The 24882-nt window shown below is 49.2% G+C and overlaps 2 protein-coding genes across 2 annotated transcripts; both read left to right on the plus strand.

The window, feature by feature from the left end:
* The first annotated feature begins 4553 nt into the window (after window positions 1-4553).
* FCRLA (Fc receptor like A) lies at window positions 4554-12292 on the plus strand. Its single transcript, XM_015084981.3, has 6 exons — window positions 4554-4703; window positions 7526-7573; window positions 7829-7981; window positions 8757-9023; window positions 9605-9889; window positions 10756-12292. Exons 1-6 carry the CDS (start codon window positions 4571-4573, stop codon window positions 11046-11048), a joined length of 1179 nt encoding a protein of 392 aa, XP_014940467.1. The 5' UTR covers window positions 4554-4570; the 3' UTR covers window positions 11049-12292.
* Window positions 12293-18113: 5821 nt separating this feature from the next.
* Window positions 18114-24345, plus strand: FCRLB (Fc receptor like B). Its single transcript, XM_053209262.1, has 7 exons — window positions 18114-18300; window positions 19469-19639; window positions 19944-19964; window positions 20317-20571; window positions 21827-22093; window positions 22690-22968; window positions 23771-24345. Exons 2-7 carry the CDS (start codon window positions 19492-19494, stop codon window positions 24190-24192), a joined length of 1392 nt encoding a protein of 463 aa, XP_053065237.1. The 5' UTR covers window positions 18114-18300; window positions 19469-19491; the 3' UTR covers window positions 24193-24345.
* Window positions 24346-24882: the final 537 nt, after the last annotated feature.

The following is a 24882-nucleotide window of genomic DNA, read 5'->3' on the forward strand; positions in this document are numbered from 1 at the left end:
AAAGTTACCAGCAACAAAAGAAAAATAGACAAATTGGACTTTCTAAAAGTTAAAAATTTTGTGCATCAAAAAACATCCGCATAATGAAAAGACAACCCCCAGAATGAGTGAAAACATTTGCAAGTCATAAATCTGATGAGGGGTTAGTGTCCAGAATATACAGAGAACTCCTAAAACTCAACAAAAGAAAAATCAGATTTTAAAATAGGCACAGAATTTGAATAGACATTTCTTTTTATTTTTTTATGCTTATTTATTTTTGAGAGAGAGAGAGCTCGTGTAAGTGGGGAGGGGCAGGGGCAGGGGGTGGGGGTGGGGGACAAAGGATCCGAATTGGGCTTTGAGCTGACAGCAGCGAGCCCAATGCAGGGCTGGAACTCTCAAACTGTGAGATGATAGCCTGAGCTGAAGTTGGATGCTCAACCCACCCCCCCCCCACAAGAGCCCCTGAATAGACATTTTTCTAAAGAAGATAAACAAATGGGCAATAAGCACATAAAAAGATGCTCAATATCACTAATCATTAGGGAAATGCAAATCAAAACTATAATAAGATACTGCCTCCCACCCATTAGGATGGCTACTCGCAGAAAAACCAACAGAAAATAAGTGACTCTACTGATGTGAGGTACTTAGAGTCGTCAGGATTACAGAGACAGAAGGTCGAAAGGTGATTGCCCTTCTACTGGGAAGATGAAGAGTTCTTGTTTAATGGGGACAGAGTTTCAGCTTCACAAGATGAAAGTCTTACGGGGATGGATGAACGTATTTAATACCACTGAACTGTGTACTTAAAAATAGTTAAGATGGTCGATTTTATCAAGATGGCGTATTTTACGACAATAAAAAAATTATGCAAATTATACAAATACACGCTTGTTTACCTTTTACTTACATAAAAGAGTAAAAATTTAGAAATAAAAATGTTAAACATACACCTACACCTCATGAGCCAGCCAGTCTACTCCTAATTACTCAATACAAACGAAAGCTACTAAGTCCTGGGGATAGAACGACAGCATGGTGGGGGCGCCTGGGTGGCTCAGTTGGTTAAATGTCTGATTTGGGCTCAGGTCATGATCTCACAGTTTGTGAGTTTGAGCCCCGCGTCGGGCTCTGTGCTGACAACTCAGAGCCTGGAGCCTGTTTTGGATTCTGTGTCTCCGTCTCTCTCTGCCCCTCCCCCACTCACGCTCCGTTTGTCTCTCTCTCTCTCTCTCAAAAATAAATAAAACATTAAAAAAAAAAAGAACTACAGCATGGTGACTAGAGCTAATAATGCTGGATTGTATATTTGAAAGTGGCTAAGAGAGTAGATCTTAAAAGTTCTCGTCACCAGAAGAAAAAATTTGTAACTATGTGTGGTGATGGATGTTAATGAGACTTAAGGTGGTGATTATTCTGTGATATATGCAAATATTTAATTATTGTGTTGTACACCTGAAACTAATATGCTATATGTCAATGATATCTCACTATAAATAATTGATTAAGTAATTAAGAAAGCCAGTGTGCATGTGACAACCTGTACATGAATGTCCATAACAGTTTTATTTATTTTATTTGGGGCTAAAAATATTTGCACTATCCAGCCAGAAAGAGACATGGAGGAGACCCAAAAGCACAATGCTAGGTGAAAGAAGCCAATCTGAAAGGTTACACGCTGTAGAAGTCCAACTCTGACATTCTGGAAAAGGCAAAATTATGGAGACAGTATAAAAAGACCAGTGGTTACCAGGGTTTAGGATGAATAGACAGAACACAGAAGGTGGTTAGAGCAGTGAAAATACTCTGTATGATACTATAATAATGGATATAAGTCATTACACATTTGTCCAAACCCATAGAATGGATAACCCCAAGAGTAAACCCTAATGTCAACTATGGATTTTGAGTGATGGTAATGTATCAATGTAGGTTCATCAACTGTAACTAATGTACCACTCTTGGGAGAATGTTGCTAATGAGGGAGTCTGTGCATGGGCCGGGGACACAGGGGTACCCTCTGCACCTTCCCCTCAATTTTGTTGTGAATCGAAAACTACTCTTAAAAAATCCTGTTTAACATCCTATACACATACACTCACTCACACACACACACACACACACACACACACACACACCTGACCTGAAGGATGGCAGATAAGGAATTAAGGACCTCTTGTCCAAGCCCAGCAAAAGGCTAATAAAAGAAATTCACAAGAAAAAAAAAAGAAGAAAGCAAGTCTCAGAACAATCAACATAATGTGATTCTATTTATTAAAGGTTCAAAAGTACAAAGTTATTGCAACTATAAAATAAAGGGAGTGACAGATACACCATCAGGATTGTGGGTGATGATCATGGGGCAGGAAGTGTCATCAGAAGGGACCCACACTGTACTTCATGGATAATGGCAATATTCTATTTCTTCCACTGGGTGAGGGCACAAAACTGCATATTGCATCATTAGTCTTTAGACCTTCACATCTTTATAAATATTTTTATCTACTCAATAAAAAAAAAAAAAAAAGAAAAAAGAAGCACCAGCCCACTAGTGACAAGCCAGGTGCAGCTGGGAATGGCATCCCAACTGGTGTTGGGATGGGGTGAAGGCAGGGACTTGTCCCAGTTCCCCATGAGGGTTCTGGGATGATCTTGGTGGCAGGGCTCCCTCCGTGAACTGGATTTCAGTCTTCATAAGCGCATCGCAAGGCCCGAGGTGGCTTTTCCCCACTAACTAGTTCATTGATTAGGCTTCAAGGGGGTAAAATTTCCCAGAGACCATTGTAGGAATTTAAGTGCAAGAATATGATAGCTTCGCCCCACATCTTCAGAGGCCATCTCGTCTCCCATATTGAGATCTCGTGAGTTGATGCAGACGGTACAGAGGAGGGTCTCTATCCAGTCATGACACTGTGGCAAGGGCAGTTAAGTTGAAAGGATGCCAAAGAGAGGGAAAGATCTTTGTGGTTGGTTTAGAAGGCCCTTAAAGACCTATCTAACCCCGGGACTCTGTTTTAGGGAGTGTTAGGAGTGGAGGTCCATCTAAACACATTTCATTTTCTTAATTTTTATTAGATCCGGCCAAGAATTTTCTTCCTCTTCTGAGGCTTCAGAGTCTTTCACATCACCTCAGCTGCAGGGCTCACTGCCTCACTGACTCTCCCCACGCCCATATTTTCAACCCCCACTGGAGTCCCTGGGGCCACCTGCACAAAAATACATGTCTCTCAGATAATGGAAAATCTATTCTAAATGCTTATTTTAGATTGAGAAGTATCCGTTCTCTCATGGCCATGTTGCCAACAGGTCTGCTCTGATCTGTGGTTTTTGCACAGCTGAAGGGGCACGCTGGCCCTCCCTCTGACTTCAAGCAGGACTGCATTCTCCCATTTCTGATGATTTGTTTCATCTCAACGTGGGTGTTATGCTGGGGAGGGGTGAGGAATGTGGTCCCTGTGACCAGAGGCCTGGGCCCTGCCATTAAGTAGGCCTTGAACAAACAGCAAACATTCGGAGGCAAGGACAACGGTTCCCATAAGGCCACCTGGAGCTGAAGAGAGATGCTAGGGCCTCCCTATCGCCCTTATTCCTGCGTCTCCTTAGGTTTCTCAAGCTATCAGATGCCTCCTATCTCTGATTTCCTCAGGATCAGTGGCTCAAGCTTTGGCCCTGGGCCTGAGCCCTGGGCTTACTGCTGTGTCTTCTAGAAGTCAATGTCCTTCTTTCCTCTCCTTTTTCCCAGGGGGCTCTCTCTGCTGCATACTCAGATTTCCTCTGAGACTGGATATTCAGTTAAAAATTTTTTTTTAATGTTTATTTATTTTTGACACAGAGAGAGAGAGAGACAGAGCATGAGCAGGGGAGGGGCAGAGAGAGAGGGGGACACAGAATCCGAAGCAGGCTCCAACCTCCGAGCTGTCAGCACAGAGCCCGACGCAGGGCTCGAACTCACAAGCTGTGAGATCACGACCTGAGCTGAAGTCAGACGCTCAACCGACTCAGCCACCCAAGTGCCCCTGAATATCCAGCTTTAACCATGCCACAGAAAAAGCCAGCAGAGACATGAGACTAGAGAAATTTGTGCACAAATCTGTGTGGGCTTTGGATGGTTGGAGCCTACAAGGGACTAACCTGATATCTGATTGGGTGCCATTACTGATCTTCCCGCTCTGTCACTCTGGTCACTAGAAACACGTAAGGCTTGCAGCAGGATAGGGCAGGACATGTGAATTCTCATCATTGCTCTCCCAGTGAACGTCTGTGTTGCCTTCAAGCAATTTCCTGCTTCTTGCCTGTTGTTTCACTAGTGAGATGAAGGGCTAGTGCACTGACCCTTGCCAGAGTGCCACGAAGGCCAAGAGGAGATCAGACAGGTGCTTTGGAAGGTCTCTGAGCTCTATGGGGGAATTCTTGAATAACTGAGAGTGTTACTATTTCATCCATAACCCTTTGGTTGTAAATGATGCTGGAGCCAACCTAGCCGAATCTGAATGATGAAAGCCAATCACAAAGTTGAAAATAGACCCCAGATGCAAGGCGATGAGACAGTTAGATTAACTTCCTCTTTTCTAATTTGAGAGGTTTCATGTTGAAGAAAATCAGTGCGTTAGAGGCTGCAGGAGACCTAAACACAGTCACCATGAAGCTGGGCTGTGTCTGCACGGCTGGGGCCTTCCACTTTTCTCCTACTATGCTCTGGGCAGGCCCGATGCTGCTGGGTAAGTGAAATGTTTGAATGCTGGTGTGGGAACAGAGATATGCCTGAGTTTGATCAAGGGAAAGAAACATGGACTGACTTTGGCCCAAAGAAGCAATGTTCAGGTGGGACATGAAGGATAGACGTTACAAAGTCCGGTGTGCTGGCTTGAATGGCTCTTTCTGAATATAAAAATCTGCAAGCCTTTCCCATTCTAAAAGTGCCCTTGACTATGATGCTCTCTATTTAGCTATCATCTCAATTCTTTTCCTTCTTTTTCTCAAAGATTTCTTGAAAGAGTAGTTTGCACTTGCCTTCTCCACTTCCTCACTTTTCATTCACTCATGCCTCAGTGCTCCCAGTCTGGCTTCCACTGGAATCAGCTTTGCCCAGGGTGCAGTGACTTCTGTGTTGACTGCACCATTTTCCATTTTTTAGTTCTTATCCTGCTGGACTTCTCTGCCGCATTGGGCAGTGTTGGTCACTTATTCTTTCTTGGCATTCTCTACTCAGCTGGGTTCTACTCACCATTTTCTCCTTGTACTCCATGTACCTGTCTTTGTCCCTTTGGTGTCTTCTCCTCTCTTCCCCTTATAGACCGGTGTTTTCTACGGTTGCATTCCTACGCCACCCTACTCCTCTCTCTTCTCACAATCTCCTTAGTGAGCTCATTTATCTCTATAGTTTTTACCACTACAACTATCTATTTAAGAGTCCGCAGCCCGATCTCCACCCCTAATTGTGCTTCTGAGTTGCACAGTCCAAGATCAACTTTTGCACGAGACATATCTACCTGCATGTTTCACAGGCATCTCAGCACAATATGACCAGAGCCAAACTCACCTGTTTTCTTGGCTCCCACCTCTCCTGATTGCGTCTTTCGTTATTTCTGACCTTGGCTCATGGCATCCGCCCAGACATCCAGGCCAAAAATTGGGGAGATAACCTAGACACCTTCCTCTCCGTCCTCTGCATAGGATCCATCAGCAAGTTTGGCAAAATGAACCTTCTAAACTGTTCTTAGGGCCAGTGCCTTCCTTGAAACAGAACTAATAGTATCCTGGGACAAGCCGTCATCATTTCTGACTGTGGATAGTCCAATAACTTCCTAAGTAATCCCTGTGTCTCAGCCTTGTGTCCTTAAAATGGATTTTGTACTCTGCAACCAATGCACACAAGGCCCACCATAGCCGGCCCCCATTTCACCTCTTCAGCCTCTACCCTTACCTGTGAGCCCTGTAAATTATGCTGTAATAAACCCCAACCTGCTTACATTAATTCACTCACACACTGGACTCTTACCTATCTCCAAGCTTTACTTATACTGCCTGAAATGGTCTCTTCCCTTCACTCACAAACTTCCTGGTATCCCTAAAGATTCAGCCTAGATGACATCTTCACCAGGGAACCTTCTTTGAACCCTCCTTTCTGCCCCAGTTGCTGCCTGTCATACCTCTTTGTCATTAATTTCCTCCTCATGCTGAAAGAATCTCTTCATGTGCCTGTGCCGTCCACCAAACTGAGTTATTTGTAGATAGGGACAATGCTTTATTGGTTTTGTTTTTTAACCTCGTCGTGTTCATGCTTGAATTTTTAACATCTACACTGTCCCTGCACAACAATTTTGTTGAATCATTTTATTAAATTCATAGAAACAGGACTGGGTGACCATATGACGATACAACGCCGGCCTTATGGAGAGAACTCCAGACATTCTGGTTTCAAGCTGTTCCTACTAGCTCTATGTCGCCTTGGAAAATTCACTTTTTGTATCTCTGAATTCCATTTTCTTATGCATAAAATGAGACGAATACCTACCACAGTTTTTTGAGTGAAAGTGACTGGCAGCCCACAAGTTCATTTTCAAAAAGGAATGGCGGTGGAGTCCAGTTGAGTGACAGCAGAGGAACTGAAAAAGGTAGCATCAGGGTGGTGAAGGGACCTGAGAGCGGAGCTAAAGAAAACACCTGGTACCGATGTAATGAGAATTAGGAAGTGGAGAGGGCTTTGCTAGGAGAAGTTACAGGGTCAAAGAAGAGTACTGGGACTCTGGGAGTGGAAGGGAGCAAAGGCAAGTGGGTCAGGAAAGAACAGATTGAAGACTTGAATATATGTGAACGGCCGTGGAGGCAGAAGAAAGGGAGAGGGATTAAGGGACAAGAAGCAGTCATGAACATGGGGAAAATGGAATTTACTTTGCCTGAGTCAACCATGGTTGAAGAGATGCAGTGAGAAATCCTTAACTGTGTTAACCTGAAAGTAAAGAAAGAATTGTTCCATAGTCACCAGTACAGCCTGGGAGGAGAGGCTTGGGATAGAGAGAAGGACATAGGGAGGGCTCTAGAGTTGCCATGGAAAGTTCAAGTCCAGAGGACATCAAGGTAGAGATGGGAGAGCTCTCCCAAAAGGAAGAGCAAGGAAGAAGGAGACACAGCTAGGTACTGAAAGCCCTTGGGTAGATGATATATTCAAGGATGAAGAGCCAGGGGAATGTTAAGAAAATGAAACTATGGAAGAACCCCCACCCCCCCAAGGAAGGTCCGAGGATTGCAGTAGATCAAGTCTAAACAGTGAAGTAAAAAGAACACTGATTTTGGACTCAGGTATACCTTACTTTCTTGCTCCATTCTCTTTTTCGAAATTTTGAATAAGTTAGTTAACTATTCTAAGCCTATTTCTTTTTGAGTTATAAAATGAGAGTGAAATCACATACCTACAAATCTTGTGAAGATTAAGTAAAATAATGTGTAAAAGTGCCCAGCAGTGTCCGGCACCCAGTAAGTGTCAGAATCTGACCATCTCCCTTTCCCTTTTGTCTTGCATCTGCCTGCTCTGGGGTCATAGTTGTCTTTGGCTTCTGGTTTCATGCACCAGCGGCTGGATGTCCTGCTGGTGAGTTCACATGCCTCCATCCCCTCCCCACCCTCTTCCCCAAACCACAGTCCGTTCACTAAGAGCACCTGGAAGCCAGTGAATCAAGTCAGAAGTATGGGTCAAGAGACACATATGGGTTTTGGCGTCTCCCCCTTCTCACTGTGAAGAGGATGATTCCCCCAGAGAGGGAGGGCTCCTTGTGGAGGGCAGTTTTCTGTCTTCTTCTTCCAAGTCACAGCATTGTTTTCTGGTCTCAAACCATGCTCTCCCCAGCTGCCAGTTTTGAGATACTGCAGTGTGAAGGACCTGTCAGCACCCAGGACAGCAGCTGTGATACTGAGGAGGACTTGAGGATCCCAAGGGAAGTTGACTTCCAGTTCAAAGGCTACACTTTCAGTAAACCCTTCCATCTGATTGTGTCCTACGGTGAGGTCTTGGGAGGGACTGACCAGTGCAGACCTGTTCTTTCTCCCATTTTCCAACCCTGTCCTTTCAGCCTGACGGCCCACTCAGGAGGGTGCCCCCAGGAAATTGGCCATGGGATGGGATAGAGTACCCCTCGCCCTTATCCATGGGAGATATGTCCCAAAACCCCCCAGTGGGTGCCTGGAACTGGGGATAGTACCTAAACATACTATGTTTTCTCTATACATACATACCTGTGATAAAGTGTAAACTAGGCACAGTAAGGGACCAATAAGAGATTAATGACAATAGCTAATAATATAGAATAGTTATAACAATATACTGTGATAAGAGTTATGTGAATGTGGCTTCTCCCTCTCTCAAAATATCTTATAGTACTAATACTCATCCTTCTCGTGATGATGTGAGATGATAAAGCACCTATGTGATGAGATGAAGAGAGTGAATGACATGAGCATTGTGATATAGCGTTAGGCTACTATTGACCTTCTGATGACATGTCAGAAGGACAATCATTTGCTTCTGGACTGCAGTTGACTATGGAAAGCCAAACTGTGGTTAAGGGGAAACTACTCTACCTTCTTCCCCATATTCAGCCCACAAAAGTGAGGGTTTCCTCAGTCTTAGCTCCTAGAGAAGTTATTCCACAATCCCAACCAGGGGTTGGGTCCCTGAGAAACTTTAGATGGGGTCGGGGGGCGGTCTGTGTGGGCAGCACTGGGGGAAATCCCAAGGAAGGCAGGGAGTCACACTCAGCTCTTGCTTTGGGTCGCAGACTGGCTGATTCTCCAAGGTCCAGTCAGCCCTATATTTGAAGGAGACCCACTAATTCTACGCTGCCAGGCCTGGCAAGACTGGCCACTGACCCAGATCACCTTCTACCGAGATGGCTCAGCTCTGGGACCCCCTGGACCTAATAAGGAATTCTCCATCGCCGTGGTACAACAGACTGACAGCGGGCACTATCACTGCAGTGGGATCTTCAGGAGTCCTGGTCCCGGGAGCCCAGAAACAGCATCTTCCGTGGCTATCAAGGTCCAAGGTGAGACCTGGAGGGAATAATATTGTAGCAGAGGCAGGTAGGGAGACACAGAGGGACCAAGACTGTCTTTCATTGGATGTGGTGAGATTACTGGAGGCTAAGGAACAGGTTGCTGGCAAATGCAACCTGTTAGGCGTCAGGAGGGGCATCATCTCAGCATTGTGTTCGCAAGTCATCCAGCACTCTCCAAGCTCCGCCCACTTCCTGCAGCTCTATCCTACAGATCCATGTTCCCCAGTGTTCACTGTTTGGGCATCTGGACCATTGTCAGATTTGCCCACCTCTGGGTCTTTTCGAATCTCATCTACTTGAAGAGAGAGAAGATTCCAAATGTTCAAATGGAACTTTTCTAAGAGTGCTCATTGCTGATGGAAATAGGGAGAGGAACATGTGACTGGGTTCTTTGTGTACAATAACCTTTGGCTAGTAGGTTAGCACAGCATTTAATAATGACCTCAGCCAGCATGCATTCTACCATGGTATCCTAAATCATGTGGTACAATGTTATCTGCTGTATTCTTTCTTTGTCTAGCATGAATGCAAGATGGCTGAGTGCTTCTTTCCCCCCATCTCTCCTCCAGAACTGTTTCCAACCCCACTTCTCAGAGCCACCCCCTCAGCTGAGCCCCAAGAGGGGGGTCCAGTGACCCTGAGCTGTCAGACAAAGCTGCCCCTGCATAGGTCAACTGCCCGCCTCTTCTTCTCCTTCTACAAGGATGGCAGGACAGTGCGCGGCAGGGGTCTCTCCTCAGAATTCCAGATCCCCAGAGCTTCAGAGGCACACTCTGGGTCCTACTGGTGTGAAGCAGCCACTGAGGACAACCAAGTTTGGAAACAGAGCTCCAAGCTGGAGATCCGGGTGCAGGGTAAGTTAGTAGGTATTTGTCTGGCCTTTGTGAAAAGTGAGGGAAAGGAAGACTGGACCCATGAGCCGGCGTTTGGTGTGAGCAGGTTAAGAAAGGACACAGAGGAGGCAGGAGCAATAATCCAGAGTCTTCCAGAGATGGAAGAGAGCACAGACAGGGAACCTCTCCCTCAGACCATGGTGCACACTTCACCAAACCAAGACCTGAGCCAGCTCCACAGCTGCTGCCTCAGAGGCCTTGTGCTCCCTACCTGAATTCTGGGCATCAGCAGGAACATAGTATCTAGAATGAAGATGAGATCGTCTGGGGTTTGTGTTCAGTTCTGGGACCCCCAATTAAGAAGGTTGCATTTGGCCTGATATAATATACCCAGAGGAGGTAGCGAGGGCAATGACTGGGCTTAAAGCCACGTCGTAAGAAAAATAATGGGGAGGGGTGGAAGATGTTCATCTTGAAGAGGATGTGATCCAAGTGGCCAGCAGAGGTGTCCTCAAAACACTGAAGGCTGGCACAAAGATGAGGAGTTGCACTAAGGTCACATATAGTGAAGAGGTTGACCTAGGACCAGGTACCACATCCATGCTGTAGGGAATTAGGTTCTGAGAGTAGGCTGATATGCGTGTGCCCGTAATGTTGATGCCTCATCACTGAAGAATTTCAAACTGAGGTAGCCAAGTGTCAGATTCAAACTTTGACCATGAGGGGGTCCTCAAACCTCTGTTGTCATTAGACCTCCCCCCCCACCCCGCCCACACACACAAAACAAGAAAGCCACTTTCAGAAAACAAGAAAGATTGACCATGAATATGAGTCTAGGGACACAGCCAGACTTCACTCTTACATGTGCCTCCTACCCCATAATGCAGGACCCTCCAGCTCTACTGCAGCCCCCACCTTGAGTCCAGCTCCTCAGAAATCGACTGTTCCAGAATCTACTACAACCGAGTCGCCTGGACCTCACCCTCCACTGTCCACTCCTTCTAAGAATGCAGGCTTCTCCTCTCCTCTGCGGGTGCCAGACCCCCATCTGAATCACCAGATGGGCATTCTTCTCAAACAAATGCAGGATATGAGAGCTCTCCTTGGTCACCTGGTCATGGAGCTGAGGGACTTATCTGGCCACCTGAAGCTTGAGACCACAAAGGGTCATGCCAAATAGGAGTAAACAATCCACTCCCAGTTTTGCCCCACTACTCCCGATAAACTCAACTTTTTCTACCTTTCCTCTTTCTGTCCTATACATACACATAATACCCACAAATAACTTCACAAATTGCCCAGTGTTACGGTAGAGTAACAGAGACAGATGAGTAGACGTAAATTTGCACAAGGCGATCATTGGAGTCTAACTAGAATTGTGTATTCTCTCACAATGTGACAACATAATCCTGTTGTCTCTAAACCAGGAGTTGCCTTCTGCTGCCCAGACCAGAATCTGGTGATTGAAAGAAAATCAACGGTATGGATTTAGTGCAGCAGTCTCAGTCGGAGGCAAACCCGACCCCCAACCAAGGGGATATTTGGCAACGTCTGGAGACATTTTTGGTCTTCACATTGCAGGGGGGGGGGGGGGTGCTACTGGCATCTAGTGAGTAGAAGCCAAGGATACTGCTACACATCAGGTAACACACACTGGACAAGCCCCCACAGCAAAGGATTATCTGGCTCAAAATGTCAGTAGTGCTGACATTGAGAAACTTCAACCTAGTGGAAGCTAGGTGTTAGGCTCTGGGGTGGGACTTTACCTCTTTGCTGGCTGCCCCCCTCCAGCATCGTTCAGCAAATATTGATTACATGCTGGTATTATGTTGGCCTCCACCACATACCAAAGTTTGTTCTCTGTTAAGTATACTCATAAGATAGTGTCCCTGCCTGTAGAGGGTTTAGACTTTGGGATAGAGAAGCAGTAATACCCTTTCCCATCAAACAATTAACGCAGGGTATTGGAAAATTTCCTGCAGGATCTTACTGGACTCAGAAATATGTGATTGAGCATAACATTGCCAGAACAGTAATTGTGGGTTTTAATACACTTGTGTCTGAAATGTTTTTCTTTAAAAAAATACATATGTCTATTTTGGTACCATAATAAGACTTTTTTTTTCTACATTTGGACTGCTACTGTGCATTCACAGCCAATGAAAGATAGCTTGACAGCTTTTACGATAACCTTTGGTCGGTGGGTTAGCACACCATTTAACAACAACCTCAGCCAGCACGCATTTTCCCATGTTATCCTAAATCATGTGGTACGATGTTATCTGCTCTATTCTTTCTTTGTGCCATTTACTCTGTGCAGTTTTGACCCACAATGATTTGTGATCTCTCCAGACATGCCACAAAGAAACAAAGGAATAGAATCGTGCTGGATATTAAAACTTGAGTTTTGTGGTGGTTCTTAAATACGCATTTTATGGTGGTTCTTCGTACTCTAAAATTCATGTTCTCTGGTGGTTCTTAACACCTTCAGGGTGAAGGATCAGGAGGCAATTGGGAATTGGTAAAAGCCCGTAAACATCTCTGCAGTGGGAGGATCAACTCACAACTGTGAATGGGAGTTGCAAGAAATGATGACCAGAGATATTCCATGACTTTGGTGGCTTTGAAAACAGGGAAGTTCAATTGCCAAAGGATGGTGCTGGATGTACCTCCAAAGATACTATGTTATAACCATCCTACTTGGAGTTTATCTCAGCTAATGGTATCATTTTCATGAATGCATCCTGCAAGCTCTCATGCTAAACAAGGGATTCATGTACAGATAATAAGAGCTATCAGAGATTGGAGAAGGAAGAAATGGATACAGCTGGCTGAGATGGGTGTCACGCTCCTCAACCGTGGGTCTATGTGCACCTCTGTCATCACGCTGCATTTGAATTTGTTATTATCCTTATTATTTCTATTCGTTGGAGGGTGAGCTCTTTGAGAGCTCCTGGAGCTCTTTGTTCTTCATTGACACTTTGATATCTAGTTTAATGAGGCATAGTTAAGCTCTAAAATTCTGTTTAGTTGAATTGAGTTGAACCAGCACAAGGGAATATATCTTGAAGAAGATGGGAATGAGTGGTTTGTCTGGCATCAGAAAAATCTCCAGACTCTGCCCATGGGACCCAGCCTACTTGGAAGTTGGAAGCCTCGGGGAGAGGATCTCCTATCATCAGGGATGAGGAAGGCAAGACAAGAGCTAAAAGGATGGGGGTGAGGGGCTCTTACCTGTCTCCATCTGCCCTTCTAGCCTGGGGAGTTTGGGAGGGGGTGGAAAAGAGGAATTGTTACACTGGGTCTGGGTTACAGCATGTGCAGTTTAGGGTTCTGTAACCCACAGAGGTCCCAATGCAGCTATGCTAGAAGCTGCCTCTGGAATCAACATTAGGTAACAAGCACCTCCATTATCCTGGAAAATTGAATACTTGCATATACTATAACCCAGAATCCAATGCCCGGGTGTATATGCCCCAAATAGATTTCAGCATATGTGTATCAGAAGACAGGTATAATAATGTTCATAATTCTTACAGATAGTAAAAGCAAAATTTTGGAATCAATTCAGTTGTCCACCAACAGAAAAATGGACAAATTGTGCAACTTTCACAGAATGGAATACAGTACGGCAGTAAAAATTAACAAACCATAGCTAAAATGAAGCAACATAAAAAATATCGGGGATATAACTTTGAGTGAAAAAAACAAGTCCCAGAAGATACCACACAGTGTGATGCCCTTTATACAAAGCTTAAGAACAAGTAAAACAAAAAGGCATGAAAATGGAAATACCAAGATCAGAATAGTTACCTTTGAGGGGTTGACTGGGGAGATCATGAGGGAGAAATGCATAGGTAAATACAAATTATTAGTGATTTAAAAAAATCTTCTCTGAGTAGAAATTTAAGTCTCCTTTAAATCTATATCTCTCCGCACATCATCTTCAAATTCCTATGTGTTTTCTGCCTTTAGCTTTTCTTAGAGGTGATAAGAAGCCAAGTTTACCTCTTACAATGTGGAGTTGTTCCTTCATCGCTCCTCAAGGAACCATACCACCCTATTAAAGACTGTCCCACGTACCCTCGTATTGCTGGATTTGGTGAACCTTTGTTTGTTGACCTTAAAGTCGTGACTATATATGTTTCATACATTTTCCCCAGCCTCAATCAAGTCAGACAAACTAGATCTTTTTTTTTTTTTTTTGCAGTACTGAAGAAACTTCACTTAATCTAACATTTATGTACAGAGTATTGTGCTCTTAGGAAAAAAAAAGAAGCCGCTATATAGGGGAAAAGAATATAAATTTAACATGATCTCTGGTCTCAAAGAAGAATTTACTTGGGGCACCTGGATGGCTCAGTTGGTTAAGTGACCGACTCTTGATTTGGGCTCCGGTCATAATCTCGCACTCCATGTTGAGCCCCACGTTGGGTTTCTCTCTCTCTCTCTCTCTTTCTCAAAATAAATAAATAAACTTAAAAAAAAAAAAAGACTTCCCTTGAAGTTTATAAAGTCTAAGTTGATCACACTATATGTTCCTTTATTCCTTTATACATCTGTGGGGAAAAAAACAACAGCCTCTGCACAGGAAACAGTAAACAGAGTGAAAGGGGAACCTCTGAAGTGGGAGAAAATATTTGCAAACCACGTATCTCGTAAGGCATTCACATCCAAAATATATAAGGAACTCATACAACTAAATAGCAAAAAACCAAATAACTTGATTTAAAAATGGGCAAAGGACTTGAATAGACACTTCTCGAAATAAAACCTACAAATGGCCATCAGGTATCTGAAGAGGTGCTCAACATCACCGGTCACCAGAGAAATGCAAATCTAACCCACTAGGAGATATCCCCTCGCACCTGTTAGAATGGCCACTATCAAAAAGACAAGAAGTGGGGTGTCTGTCTGGGTGTTTCAGTTGGTTGAGCTACTGACTCTTGATTTGGGCTCATGATCCCAATGTCGTGGGATCAGTCTGTTGGGCTCTGTGATGAGCATGGAGCCTGCTTAAGATTCTCTCTCAGAGCACCTGAAAGGCTAGTTGGTTGAGCGTCCGACTTAGGCTCAGGTCATGATCTCACGGTTCGTGGGTTCGAGCCCCATGTCGGGCTCTGTGCTGACAGCTCGGAGCCTGGAGCCCGCTTTGGATTCTGTGTCTCCCTCTCTCTCTGCCCCTCCCCCACTCGTGCTCTGTCTCTGTCTCTCTCTCTCAAAACTAAATGGACATTAAAAAAAAAAGAAGTTAAGAGGCGCCTGAGTGGCTCAGTCGGTTGAGTGTCCGACTTCAGCTGAGGTCATGATCTCATGATTCATGGGTTCGAGCTCCATGTGGGGCTCTGTGCTAATGTCACAGAGCCTGCTCGGAATTCTCTCTCTCCCTCCCTCTCTGCCCCTCCCTTCTCTCTCTCTCTCTCTCCCTCAAAATAAGTGCACAAACTTTTTTAAAAATTAAAAAAAAAAGATTCTCTCTCTTCCCCTCTCTCCTGCTTGCGCCCATGCGCTCGCTCTCTTGCTCTCTCTCTCTCTCAAGACAACAACAAAAACGACAAGTAACAAGTATTGATGAGCACGTAGAGGAAAGAGAGCCCTGTGCACTGCTGGTGGGAATGTAAACTGGTGCAGCCACTATGGAAAACAGTGGGGTTCTTCAAAAAAAAATTAAAATTTTTTAAATTTTTAAAAATTAAAAAAAAATTAAAAATATTCCTTATGAACAGGAACCCCACTTCCGGGTATATGTGTAAAGGAAGTAGAATCCATATGTCAAAGAGATATCTGCTCTTCTGTGTTCACTGCAGCCCTTCTCACAATAGCCAAAGCATGGAAACAACCTAAATAGTGCTCAACGTGTATCGAAAGATGAACGGATGAAGAAAGTGTGAGATTTATGTGTGTATGTGTACATACTCACACACACTCACACACACACATACACACGCCCACAATGGAATAGTATCCAGCCTTAAAAAAAGTCCTGCCATTCCCAACAACATGGATGAACTTGGAAGACGTTAGGCTAAGTGAAATAAGCCTGAGACAGAAAGACAAATCGTGTGTGATCTCATTGTGTGTGGAATCTGAAATCGTCAAACTCGTAGAAGCAGCGAGTAGAATGGTGGCTGTCAGAGGCTGGGAAAGAGAGAGGGAGAGAGAGAGAGAGAGAGAGAGAGAATGAGGATGAGGAATCAGTTCGCGAGATCATGGAGGCTGAGAAGTCCCATGACCTGGCATCTGCAAGCTGGAGACGCAGGAAAGTATAATTCAGTCCTAATCCGAAGGCCTGAGAACCAAGAGAGCTGATGATGTAAATCCCAGTCCAAGGGCCAGAGATGAGAAGATGAGATTTCCCAGCTCAATCATAGATGCAGGGGGCGGGGGGCGGGGTGAAAATGGTGGTTGGGGCAAATTTCTCTTAACTCTGACTTTTGTTCTAGAAGAGACAATGGGGGTGGGGGGTGGCTGGGTGGCTCAGTGAGTTAAGCACCCGACATGATCTCCTGGTTCCCGAGTTCAGCCCCGTGTGGGGCTCTCTGCTGTCCGTGCAGATCCTGCTTTGAATGGGGCACCCGGGTGCCTCAGACGGATAAGCTGCGGATTCTTGATTTCGACTCAGGTCACGATCTCCCGGTTTTGTGACTTCGAACCCCACGTTGGGTTCTGCACTGACAGTGCAGATCCTGTTGGAGATTCTCCCTCCTCTCTCTGCCCCTCCCCCTGCTCGCACTCTCTCTTTCTCAAAAATACATAATAAACCGTTTAAAAATAAGAGAAAATAATACCTAAAACACAATACCATTTATGTAAATCAATAACGAGATATTTCTCACAGGTAAACATATGCATGAATGGATGTGTGTGGGGAGGAGAGAAGGGTCGTGTGGATAGAGGTAATAATGATCCTTTCTGAAAGGCCCCTTGCGAGGATGAAATGTGTCAGTAATACGGTGTCGGCCGCAGACAGGATGCTCACCCTTCAGTGCTCCCTGAGAGCGGGCTGGTGCCCTTACTGTCAGCAACAGCAGCCTTGTCATTATCATCATTGAAAGCATTTTAGTCATCAGAATTCTTATCAGAAAGTGGCATATCTTGCCCAGAAATTAGGTCATGATAAGCTCCAAAGAATTGCTCAGGTAACAAAATGATAATTGCTACATATCTCCATATAGCAAAGGGGTGAAGAATTGGAAATTCTGCAGGGGAAAGCCTGGCATGGAGAAAAAGATCCAAGTTGGGGAAAATGCAAAAAAAAAAAGCCTCCTGTAAAGAAATGTTGGGGGCCCCCAAGTGGCTCAGTCGGTTAAGCATCTGACCCTTGATTTCCGACTCTTGACTTCGGCTCTGGTCACGATCTCATGGTTAGGTCCATGAGTTTGAGCCCTGCATCAGGCTCTGCACTGACAGTGGGGAGGCTCCTTGGGATTCTTTCTCTCTCCCTCTCTCTCTGCCCCTCTCCCGCATGCACTGTCTCTCTCTTTCTCTCTCTCAAAATAAATAAATAAATGAACCACAACAAAAATGAAATGTTGGGTGGGAGATTCTTCAAGTCCAATTCTGAGCAGTGTGTGATGGGGACCGTATGGATAGGTCTAGAGATTTTCAGGGAGAAGATACGGCTCATGAATATGTGGGGTGATCAGGTTTCTTGTGGAATCTGGTAAAAAGGCTGAGATCTGTGTTCTGAGTGATAAGAAGCCCCAAGAGAGGCTGCTTGCGTAGAGCAAAGACAGCTGACAGGTGCATTACATCCTGACCACGGGGGCGGTGGCCTGGTGCAGAAGTCAGACCCCTGAGTCAGGATGTGGTGAGGCCCACACTGGCCCTAGAGGAGGAGTCAGGCAGGGTGTTTGGGAGCCTTGTCTAGCCAGGGCACCCCTAAAGCAGGCAGTTTATAATCTCTGTTTCCAGTATCGAATTCTTCTCTCCCTCCCTCACCCCTGAGCCCTTATCAGGTTCCTCCCTCTTTTTCAGACCCATATGACTACCTGTCTTTTATCAAAACCTGCTCTCATACAGGATCTAAAGTGGCCATCAAAACTTAAATGGCCAATCACATTTCCCTAAGAGGCATTTGCATTTTTAACAAAAACTGACACCTTAAGAGAAACTTGAGGGAATCCTCAGACCGGAGCTTAGGCCGGCCGTCAGCCAGCAAGAGGGGAGAGACTGTGTTAAAGAGGTGACAGCATCTGACAATCCTTTTCCTTCCTGCCAGGGTTCCAGAAGAAGGAGGTGCAGGTGAGGACAGGAGACAGTCCAAAGAGACATACAATCAGGTTGGAAACTTCATTAAGTATTTACATGAGAATTCAGGTGCCCATTTGCTCAGGGTATGATCACATAGCTTGGAAAGCTCGAGAAGTAGAGCTGGGAGGTTGGACCTGAGAAGCTTCCGAGGGGCTGATGTGGTGACTTCTCTGCCACAGGTAAGGAGTCCCGGAACAGGGGACACAGGTAAGGAGTCCCAGAACAGGGGAATGCTTGGGGGAGGCATGTAGGCATGGTTAGAAGGAAGGAAGGCACAAGTGAGTGGAGATGCCATAGGGCGAGATCACTGGGGTGGGTAGTAAAGAATTTTCGCATTTCTGAGGGTTTAAGTTTTCCAGAAGGGAGGAAGAAGGGGAAACACATTGCATTTCTATTCTTTTTTTTTTTTTAAGTTTATTTACTCATTTTGAGAGAGTGAGAGAGCATGAGTGGGGTAGGGACAGAGAGAGAGAGGGAGAGAGAGAATCCCAAGTAACCCCACACTCAGTGCAGAGCCTGACACAGGGCTCGAACTCACAAATCATGAGATCATAACCTGAGCCAAGATCCAGAGTTGGCTGCTTAACTGATTGAGCCACCTAGGCGCCCCATATTTTTTTTTTAATTAAAAAAAACACAGTTTTTTATGTGTATTTATTTTTGAGAGAGACAGAGTGGGGTGGAGGAGGGACAGAGGGAGAGGGAGACACGGAATCCGAAGCAGGCTCCAGGCTCTGAGCTGTCAGCACAGAGCCCCACGCGGGGCTTGAACCCATGAACCGTGAGATCGTGACCTGAGAGGAAGTCGGATGTTTCCCTGACTGAGCCACCCAGGCGCCACCCCCCCCACCCCCATTTCTATTCTTAACTGGAACTTTGGAAGACAGCAACATAGAAGGTGGTTGGCGAATCAGACCTTTCCATCCACTCATCTGTGGGCAGCTGTGAGCTCCGGGTGCAGGGAACCCAGTGTCAGCCTCACTAGGCCTCACACCGATGTCTGTCGCCAGGGAGCCAGCATTATAAAGGCCCTGGGTAGACCCTGAGGACATGAAGAGGTATTTCCTCAACTGAGGCTTACAGGGCCAGCTGGAAGGTGGGGAGGAGAGAGAATAGAAGGGGGACGTCAACGGGAGCCCGAAGGTGGCAGGGTCGCCTGCCACCGCCTGGGGTTCTCTGTGGCTTCCTCGGGCCGCAGACGGCATGGGTTCTGCTCAACGCCTTCTCTATAGAGGCTGGCGCTGGCCTGAGATGTGCCGTGGCTGTAGGGCTGTCAGGTGGGACAGCGCCTGGTGCCTGGGACACCGGAGGGCTGCGCTTACCCAGCCCACGTCCCGCTGTCTCCAGTCCGCCATCTTCAGGAATCAGGAATGGGTGAGCGAAGCCGCAATGCCTCCCAGGACTCAGGCGGCAGCACTGGCCACCTTCTCTCCCTCCTCCCCCACCCTACGCCGGGGCACCTGCACCGTTCTGGAGGCAGGTCCGTCATGTGGTCTCTGACGGCCCTTCTGCTCCTGGGTGAGTCCTCAGTGAGTCAGCAGAGACCCAAGCACTTTGGCTGTGGGGGAGGGTATGGGCCAAGGTGTGTGTGTGTGTGTGTGTGTGTGTGTGTTGGGGAATATCCCTCTATTCCAAACAGCAGTTCATTGTCTATTTCGGGAGGATAAAGACGAGGGGGCTTTCTCGGGGCTGGGGAAACTAAAAGCAGAAGCAAAACAGGTCTTGAGACCCATGGGGGGGTTTCCTATGGTCAAGAGGGCCCTTGCTTTCCTCTCACCTCCAACGTTCTTTTTCTTCTTCTTCTTCAATTCCTATGTCACAGTTCCAAGCGGCGGGCAAGCTGGTGAGTGAGTCCTCCACATCCCTGAGCCCAATTTTCCACACCCGCCACACCAATCCCCCTAAGGGAGCTCCCTGGGTACTCCCCACTTCCTGGCGGCCGTGGGACAGTGTCGCTTCCCACGCCTCCTCAGTCCCTGTGACTCAGTTTGCCTCCAAGCACCGAGAAACGGCTACAGATCAAGGGACTGGTAGTTTGTAACCCAGCGTGGTGTCTCCACAATCGGACTGGTTTAGTAACGCGGGTTGGGTCCTGGGAGCTGGAGTTTTCTCAGATTTGCCAACCCCAGACCACATTTTGGGCACCTCATCTTGATTCTCTTTTCCACCTTGCCCCCTCCCGCATCCCTCCCCAGCTACTCTGGAGAAGCCCGTATTGTCTCTACACCCGCCCTGGACCACAATCTTCAAGGGGGAGCGGGTGACCCTGCGATGTGATGGGTACCACCCTCCGCTCCTGGAGCTTCGGCCCATCAGCACTCTCTGGTATTTGGGCCACCTGCTTCTGCCCTCTCACAAGAAGAGCATCGAGGTGCAGACACCAGGCGTGTATCGATGCCAGACCCGGGGGGCGCCCGTCAGTGACCCCATCCACCTGTCTGTTTCCAATGGTGAGTGTTTGAACACGAGGGCAGGGGCTGCGCACATCTCCTCTGGCCGTACTGGTACTGGCCCTCCTATGGGAGGGGACACTGGGCCACTCCCATTGGGGCAGGAAATGGGGGCTGTCTGGAGTCTTTGGAGCAGGCAGGGCCCTGCCTGGCACTAAGACGTGAGACGCGTGGTAGGGCTTGCCTGGCCCCAAAGGTCCCCGCACCCCTCTGCCGCAGTGGGAGGCAAATAAACATTTGTGTTTGTTTCAGGGACTAGCTCAGAAGGGGAGAGGCTCTGAGGACTGGATGGGGAGCTTCGGGGGAGGGGTCATCCAGGGAAAGGGCAGAGCCAAGCCCGGAAAGTGAGAGTCCCGTGCTGGCTGCGAGCAGCCGGCAGAATCACTCCCGGCTGAGCAACTCGGTGCTTCTCTGTGCTTCCCAGCAGTCAAATAATTGTATCTGTGCCTTTGGCTGTTGCGCGGACGAGAAACGAAAGATGACTTGTTGTTAAGGGGGCGGCAGAAGCAGCAGTTGAACAAAGCGCTTGAAAGCTTATTGTGGACGTGCCCGTGTGCGCAAAGGGGCCAATTCGGAGGCTGACTTCCTGGGGATACAGTAAAGGGTTTCCGAAGCAGGATGAGAAATAGCAATAACCCCTTCTTTAGGGCACGGGATTGGATATTTTGTAGGGAGTATTATGTTCCCTTAGCTCGACGGGCCACAACTTGTATTCAGAAGTCAAATATCATTACTTAGCATTTACATACATTTCATGTCCATACTCTGTGTTTTGGAAGTTGGTGATACAGACAAAATACTGGCCACGAGAGAAGGTGATTACTGCTTGTGGAACAGAGGAGCATAGGGACTGTGGCTGTTACTCCAGAATTCTTTCTCAACGTAAAACTCCTAAAATGGCATCCAGAACATGTTAGGGCTGCATAAGCATTAGCTGTGATGGTGATGATGGTGACGGTGACCCATAAATACAGGGTAGGGTGGGAGGTACCTAAAACTGTCCTGCGGGGGTTGGGGAAACCTCTAAACCCAGATCTAGGGGACAAGTAGGTTTCAACTAAAACGGGTGTGTCTGGGGGTGGGGGCGGGGGTGGGGGAGTCTTCCTGGGCGCCGGCTGCTTCTGGAGCAGGGAGGGAGCTGGCGAGAACGAGGAGAGCAACCGTGCGGGGAGGGCGGCGGGGAGGCGGAGAAGAAGGGAGACTCCCAGGGTTGGATTTCTCTCGGAGTCAGGCCTGTCTGTGGGGACTGTCGTAGACTGGCTGATCCTGCAAGTGCCCTACGCCGCGGTGTTCGAGGGCGAGCCGCTGGTCGTGCGCTGCCGCGGCTGGTACGACAAGGTGGTGTATAAGCTTCACTACTACCACGACGGCAAGGCGGTGCGCTACTTCCACTCCAGCGCCAACTACACGGTGCCACAGGCGCGCGCCAGCGACAGCGGCCGCTACCAGTGCTCGGGCACCATGCGCATCCCGGTGGAGGGCGCGCCCATGTTCTCCGCCAAGGTGGCCGTGACCGTGCAAGGTGGGGGACACCTGGGGCCCAGGAGGGAGGCAAGCGAGTCCCGGGAAATTCGGGGACGGGCACCGGGCGGGCAGGGAGGGCGGGGGTCAGGTAGCTGCCACGCAGCGGATTTCTCCCCCCCGGCCACGCACGCTCTCGGCCTCTCCTCCCCTGCGCAGTGAAGGCGACATCGAGGCACAGCCTGCGCGGGGGCGGGTGTCACTTCCCTCCAGCACGCTCTGGCTTCTCACTCGGGGTGGGGACTCCAATAGGCGGCGGCTCAGTCCACAGCCCCAGGCAGAAGGCGCAGCCACCCCTCTAGGCCGCGGGACCCCAGCTGGATGTCATCGGGATGTGACAGGAAGCGTCTGGCCGGGTCCTGCCCCCTTGCAAGCTTTCCCCGTCCCTCGAGCCCCCTGCCCCGCCCTTCGGGAGGCTTCCTCCCTCCTCGGCGCGCACCCAGCCTCCTCCCACCCCTTCTCCGCGTCCGCGAGGAGCGCTCGCGGGAAACCCGAAGCACAGAGGGGTCGCGGGGCCGCGGACGCGGGGACCTCGTCCCCGGGGGCCCCTGCGCCGGCCCGCCGTGCACGCTCAGCCCCTGGAACCCCTCTCTGCAGAGCTGTTCCCGGCGCCCGTGCTCAGGGTGACCGGCCAGGCGGAGGCCCGCGGCGGGGTGGCGGTGCGCTGCGACACCCGCCTGCACCCGCAGAAGCGCGACACGCCGCTGCAGTTCGCCTTCTACAAGTACAGCCGCCCCGTGCGCCGCTTCGACTGGGGCGCCGAGTACACGGTCCCCGAGCCCGAGGTCGAGGAGCTCGAATCGTACTGGTGCGAGGCCGCCACCGCCACGCGGAGCGTCCGGAAACGCAGCCCTTGGCTGCAGCTCCCCGGGCGCGGTGAGTGACCGCACCCCCGGGGACGCCCCCCGACCCCGGGCGCGCAGCCCCGCCGCCGCCGCCGCCGCCGCCGCGCCCCGAGTCTCCCTCGAGCCACCCCACCCCTCCAGCTCGCCGTTCTCGCCCTCCCTCCCTCCTCTCCACCTCACCCCTCCTCTTCACTGCTCCCTCTCTAACGTACTACCCACCCCAGTCCCCCCACTCCCCCCGGCCCTCCTAACCCTTCCCCTCCCCCCTCCTCTCCTCCCCATCCCTACCCCGTCTTCCTCACTCCTCCCCTCCCTTCTCTCCACCCTACCCTCTGCGTCCTCCCCACCCCTCCTCACTGCCCCTCCTATCTCTTCTTCTTCTCCACCTCACCCCCTCTGCCCTCCTTACTCCTCCCCTCCCTCCCTCCTCTCCACCCCGTCCCCATCCCCATCCCTGCCCTCCGCATCCCCCCTCTCCTCCCCATCCCTCCCCTCCTCCCTGTCCCCTCCCCCGCACCCCCTCCCCTTTCCAGCCCTCCCCTCCCTCCCTCCTCTTCCTCTCGTCCCCTTCCCCGCCTCCCCATCCCTCCCCTCCCCTCCCCTCCCTCCCTCGTCTTCACCCCATCCTCTCCACCCTCCTCACTGCTACCCTCCCTTCGTCCTCTCCGCTCCATCCACTCTGCCTTCCTCAACGCCCCCCCTCCTCCCTTCCCTCCACGCCACGCCGTCCCTCCTTACTCCCCTCCGGCCCGCGTACCCCGCGTGCCCACGCGAGCGCCCAGGCCGCGGGAGGGTGAGAGCAGCCGCGCGGTTCTCGTGTGTTGCGTTCGCAGGTGCCGTCCCGGACTCGGCGTCCACCACCGCCCCAGTCCCACAGGCCGCAGCCTTGGCGCCCGGCAACCAGCCGCTTTCCTTCAGAAAGCCCCCTGTGTCCCGATCGGCCGCTCCGGTCACCTCCGTCCCGAACATCACCTCTCCGGGGCTGCGGTTCCCCGCGGGCAGAGCCCCCACTGCTGGGCCCCCGGCCTGCGCCCCGCCGACGCCCTGGGAGCCATCGGCCGCCGCCGCAGCCCTGAAACCCGACGTGGACCTTCTGCTGCGGGAAATGCGGCTGCTCAAAGGCCTCCTGAGCCGGGTGGTGCTGGAACTGAAGGAGCCACAGGCCTTCCCAGAGCACGGGGACACCCCCGGGCCCCCCACTTCCCACTTGGCTGTGAGCCCGGCAACGCAGGCCACCGCTGTCGTGGAGAGCTGAGGGGGCCGGGGCGCCACTGTCCCCTCCCCGGGCTCCTTCACCTGCAGCCTCTCCCGCTTGTCACCCGCAGAGACCTCGCGAAACCACCTCTGCTTGCCTGAGGTCCTTTGGCGGTGGTTTCCAAGAAGCGCCATAAAGTGTGGTGGCTGACCATTTCCGTGTCACGCAGCATGTTTGAGCCGTTCCCATCACACTCCAGTCCTCTGAGCTCTTCCTTCCCCTCTCAAGACCTCCCTCCTGTTACTCTCTACCCCGGAGTTGATGTTTGGAAGTGAATTAGGTCACACTTAGCTTTTCTTTAAAAAAAAGTCTTTTTTTTTTTTTTTTTTACATTTATTTATTTTTTGAGAGACATAGAGAGACAGAGTGCAAGCAGGGGAGGGGAAGAAAGAGAAGGAGACACAGAATCTGAAGCAGCCTCCAGGCTCTGAGTTGTCAGCACAGAGCCCGACGCGGGGCTTGAACTCACAGACAGAGATCATGACCTGAGCCGAAGTCTGACGCTTAACCGACTGAGCCACCCAGGTGCCCCACCCTCAGCTTTTCATACATGCCCACCCGGTGCGTATTTCAGCACAAGCAATATTATTTTGGTACTTAAGGTCATTGAGGTAATGAGCCCTTTGGAACCTTCTAGGGTCAAGTTGTAATTATTCATAATGAATTTTTAAGGTTGATTTTTAAAAAGGC

Source organism: Acinonyx jubatus, chromosome E4, assembly GCF_027475565.1.
Source record: "Acinonyx jubatus isolate Ajub_Pintada_27869175 chromosome E4, VMU_Ajub_asm_v1.0, whole genome shotgun sequence".
Classification (NCBI taxonomy): Eukaryota; Metazoa; Chordata; class Mammalia; order Carnivora; family Felidae; genus Acinonyx; species Acinonyx jubatus.

What these genes read in the sequence shown, in the direction of transcription:
- FCRLA (XM_015084981.3), top strand. Translation starts at nt 4,571, where the DNA reads ATGTTGAAGAAAATCAGTGCGTTAGAGGCTGCAGGAGACCTAAACACA. An exon ending in CGTGGCTATCAAGGTCCAAG is followed by an intron (nt 9,024 to 9,604) that starts GTGAGACCTGGA and finishes TCTCTCCTCCAG; the next exon opens with AACTGTTTCCAACCCCACTT. An exon ending in GCTGGAGATCCGGGTGCAGG is followed by an intron (nt 9,890 to 10,755) that starts GTAAGTTAGTAG and finishes CCCATAATGCAG; the next exon opens with GACCCTCCAGCTCTACTGCA.
- FCRLB (XM_053209262.1), top strand. Translation starts at nt 19,492, where the DNA reads ATGGGTGAGCGAAGCCGCAATGCCTCCCAGGACTCAGGCGGCAGCACT. An exon ending in GACGGCCCTTCTGCTCCTGG is followed by an intron (nt 19,640 to 19,943) that starts GTGAGTCCTCAG and finishes CCTATGTCACAG; the next exon opens with TTCCAAGCGGCGGGCAAGCT. An exon ending in TCCAAGCGGCGGGCAAGCTG is followed by an intron (nt 19,965 to 20,316) that starts GTGAGTGAGTCC and finishes ATCCCTCCCCAG; the next exon opens with CTACTCTGGAGAAGCCCGTA.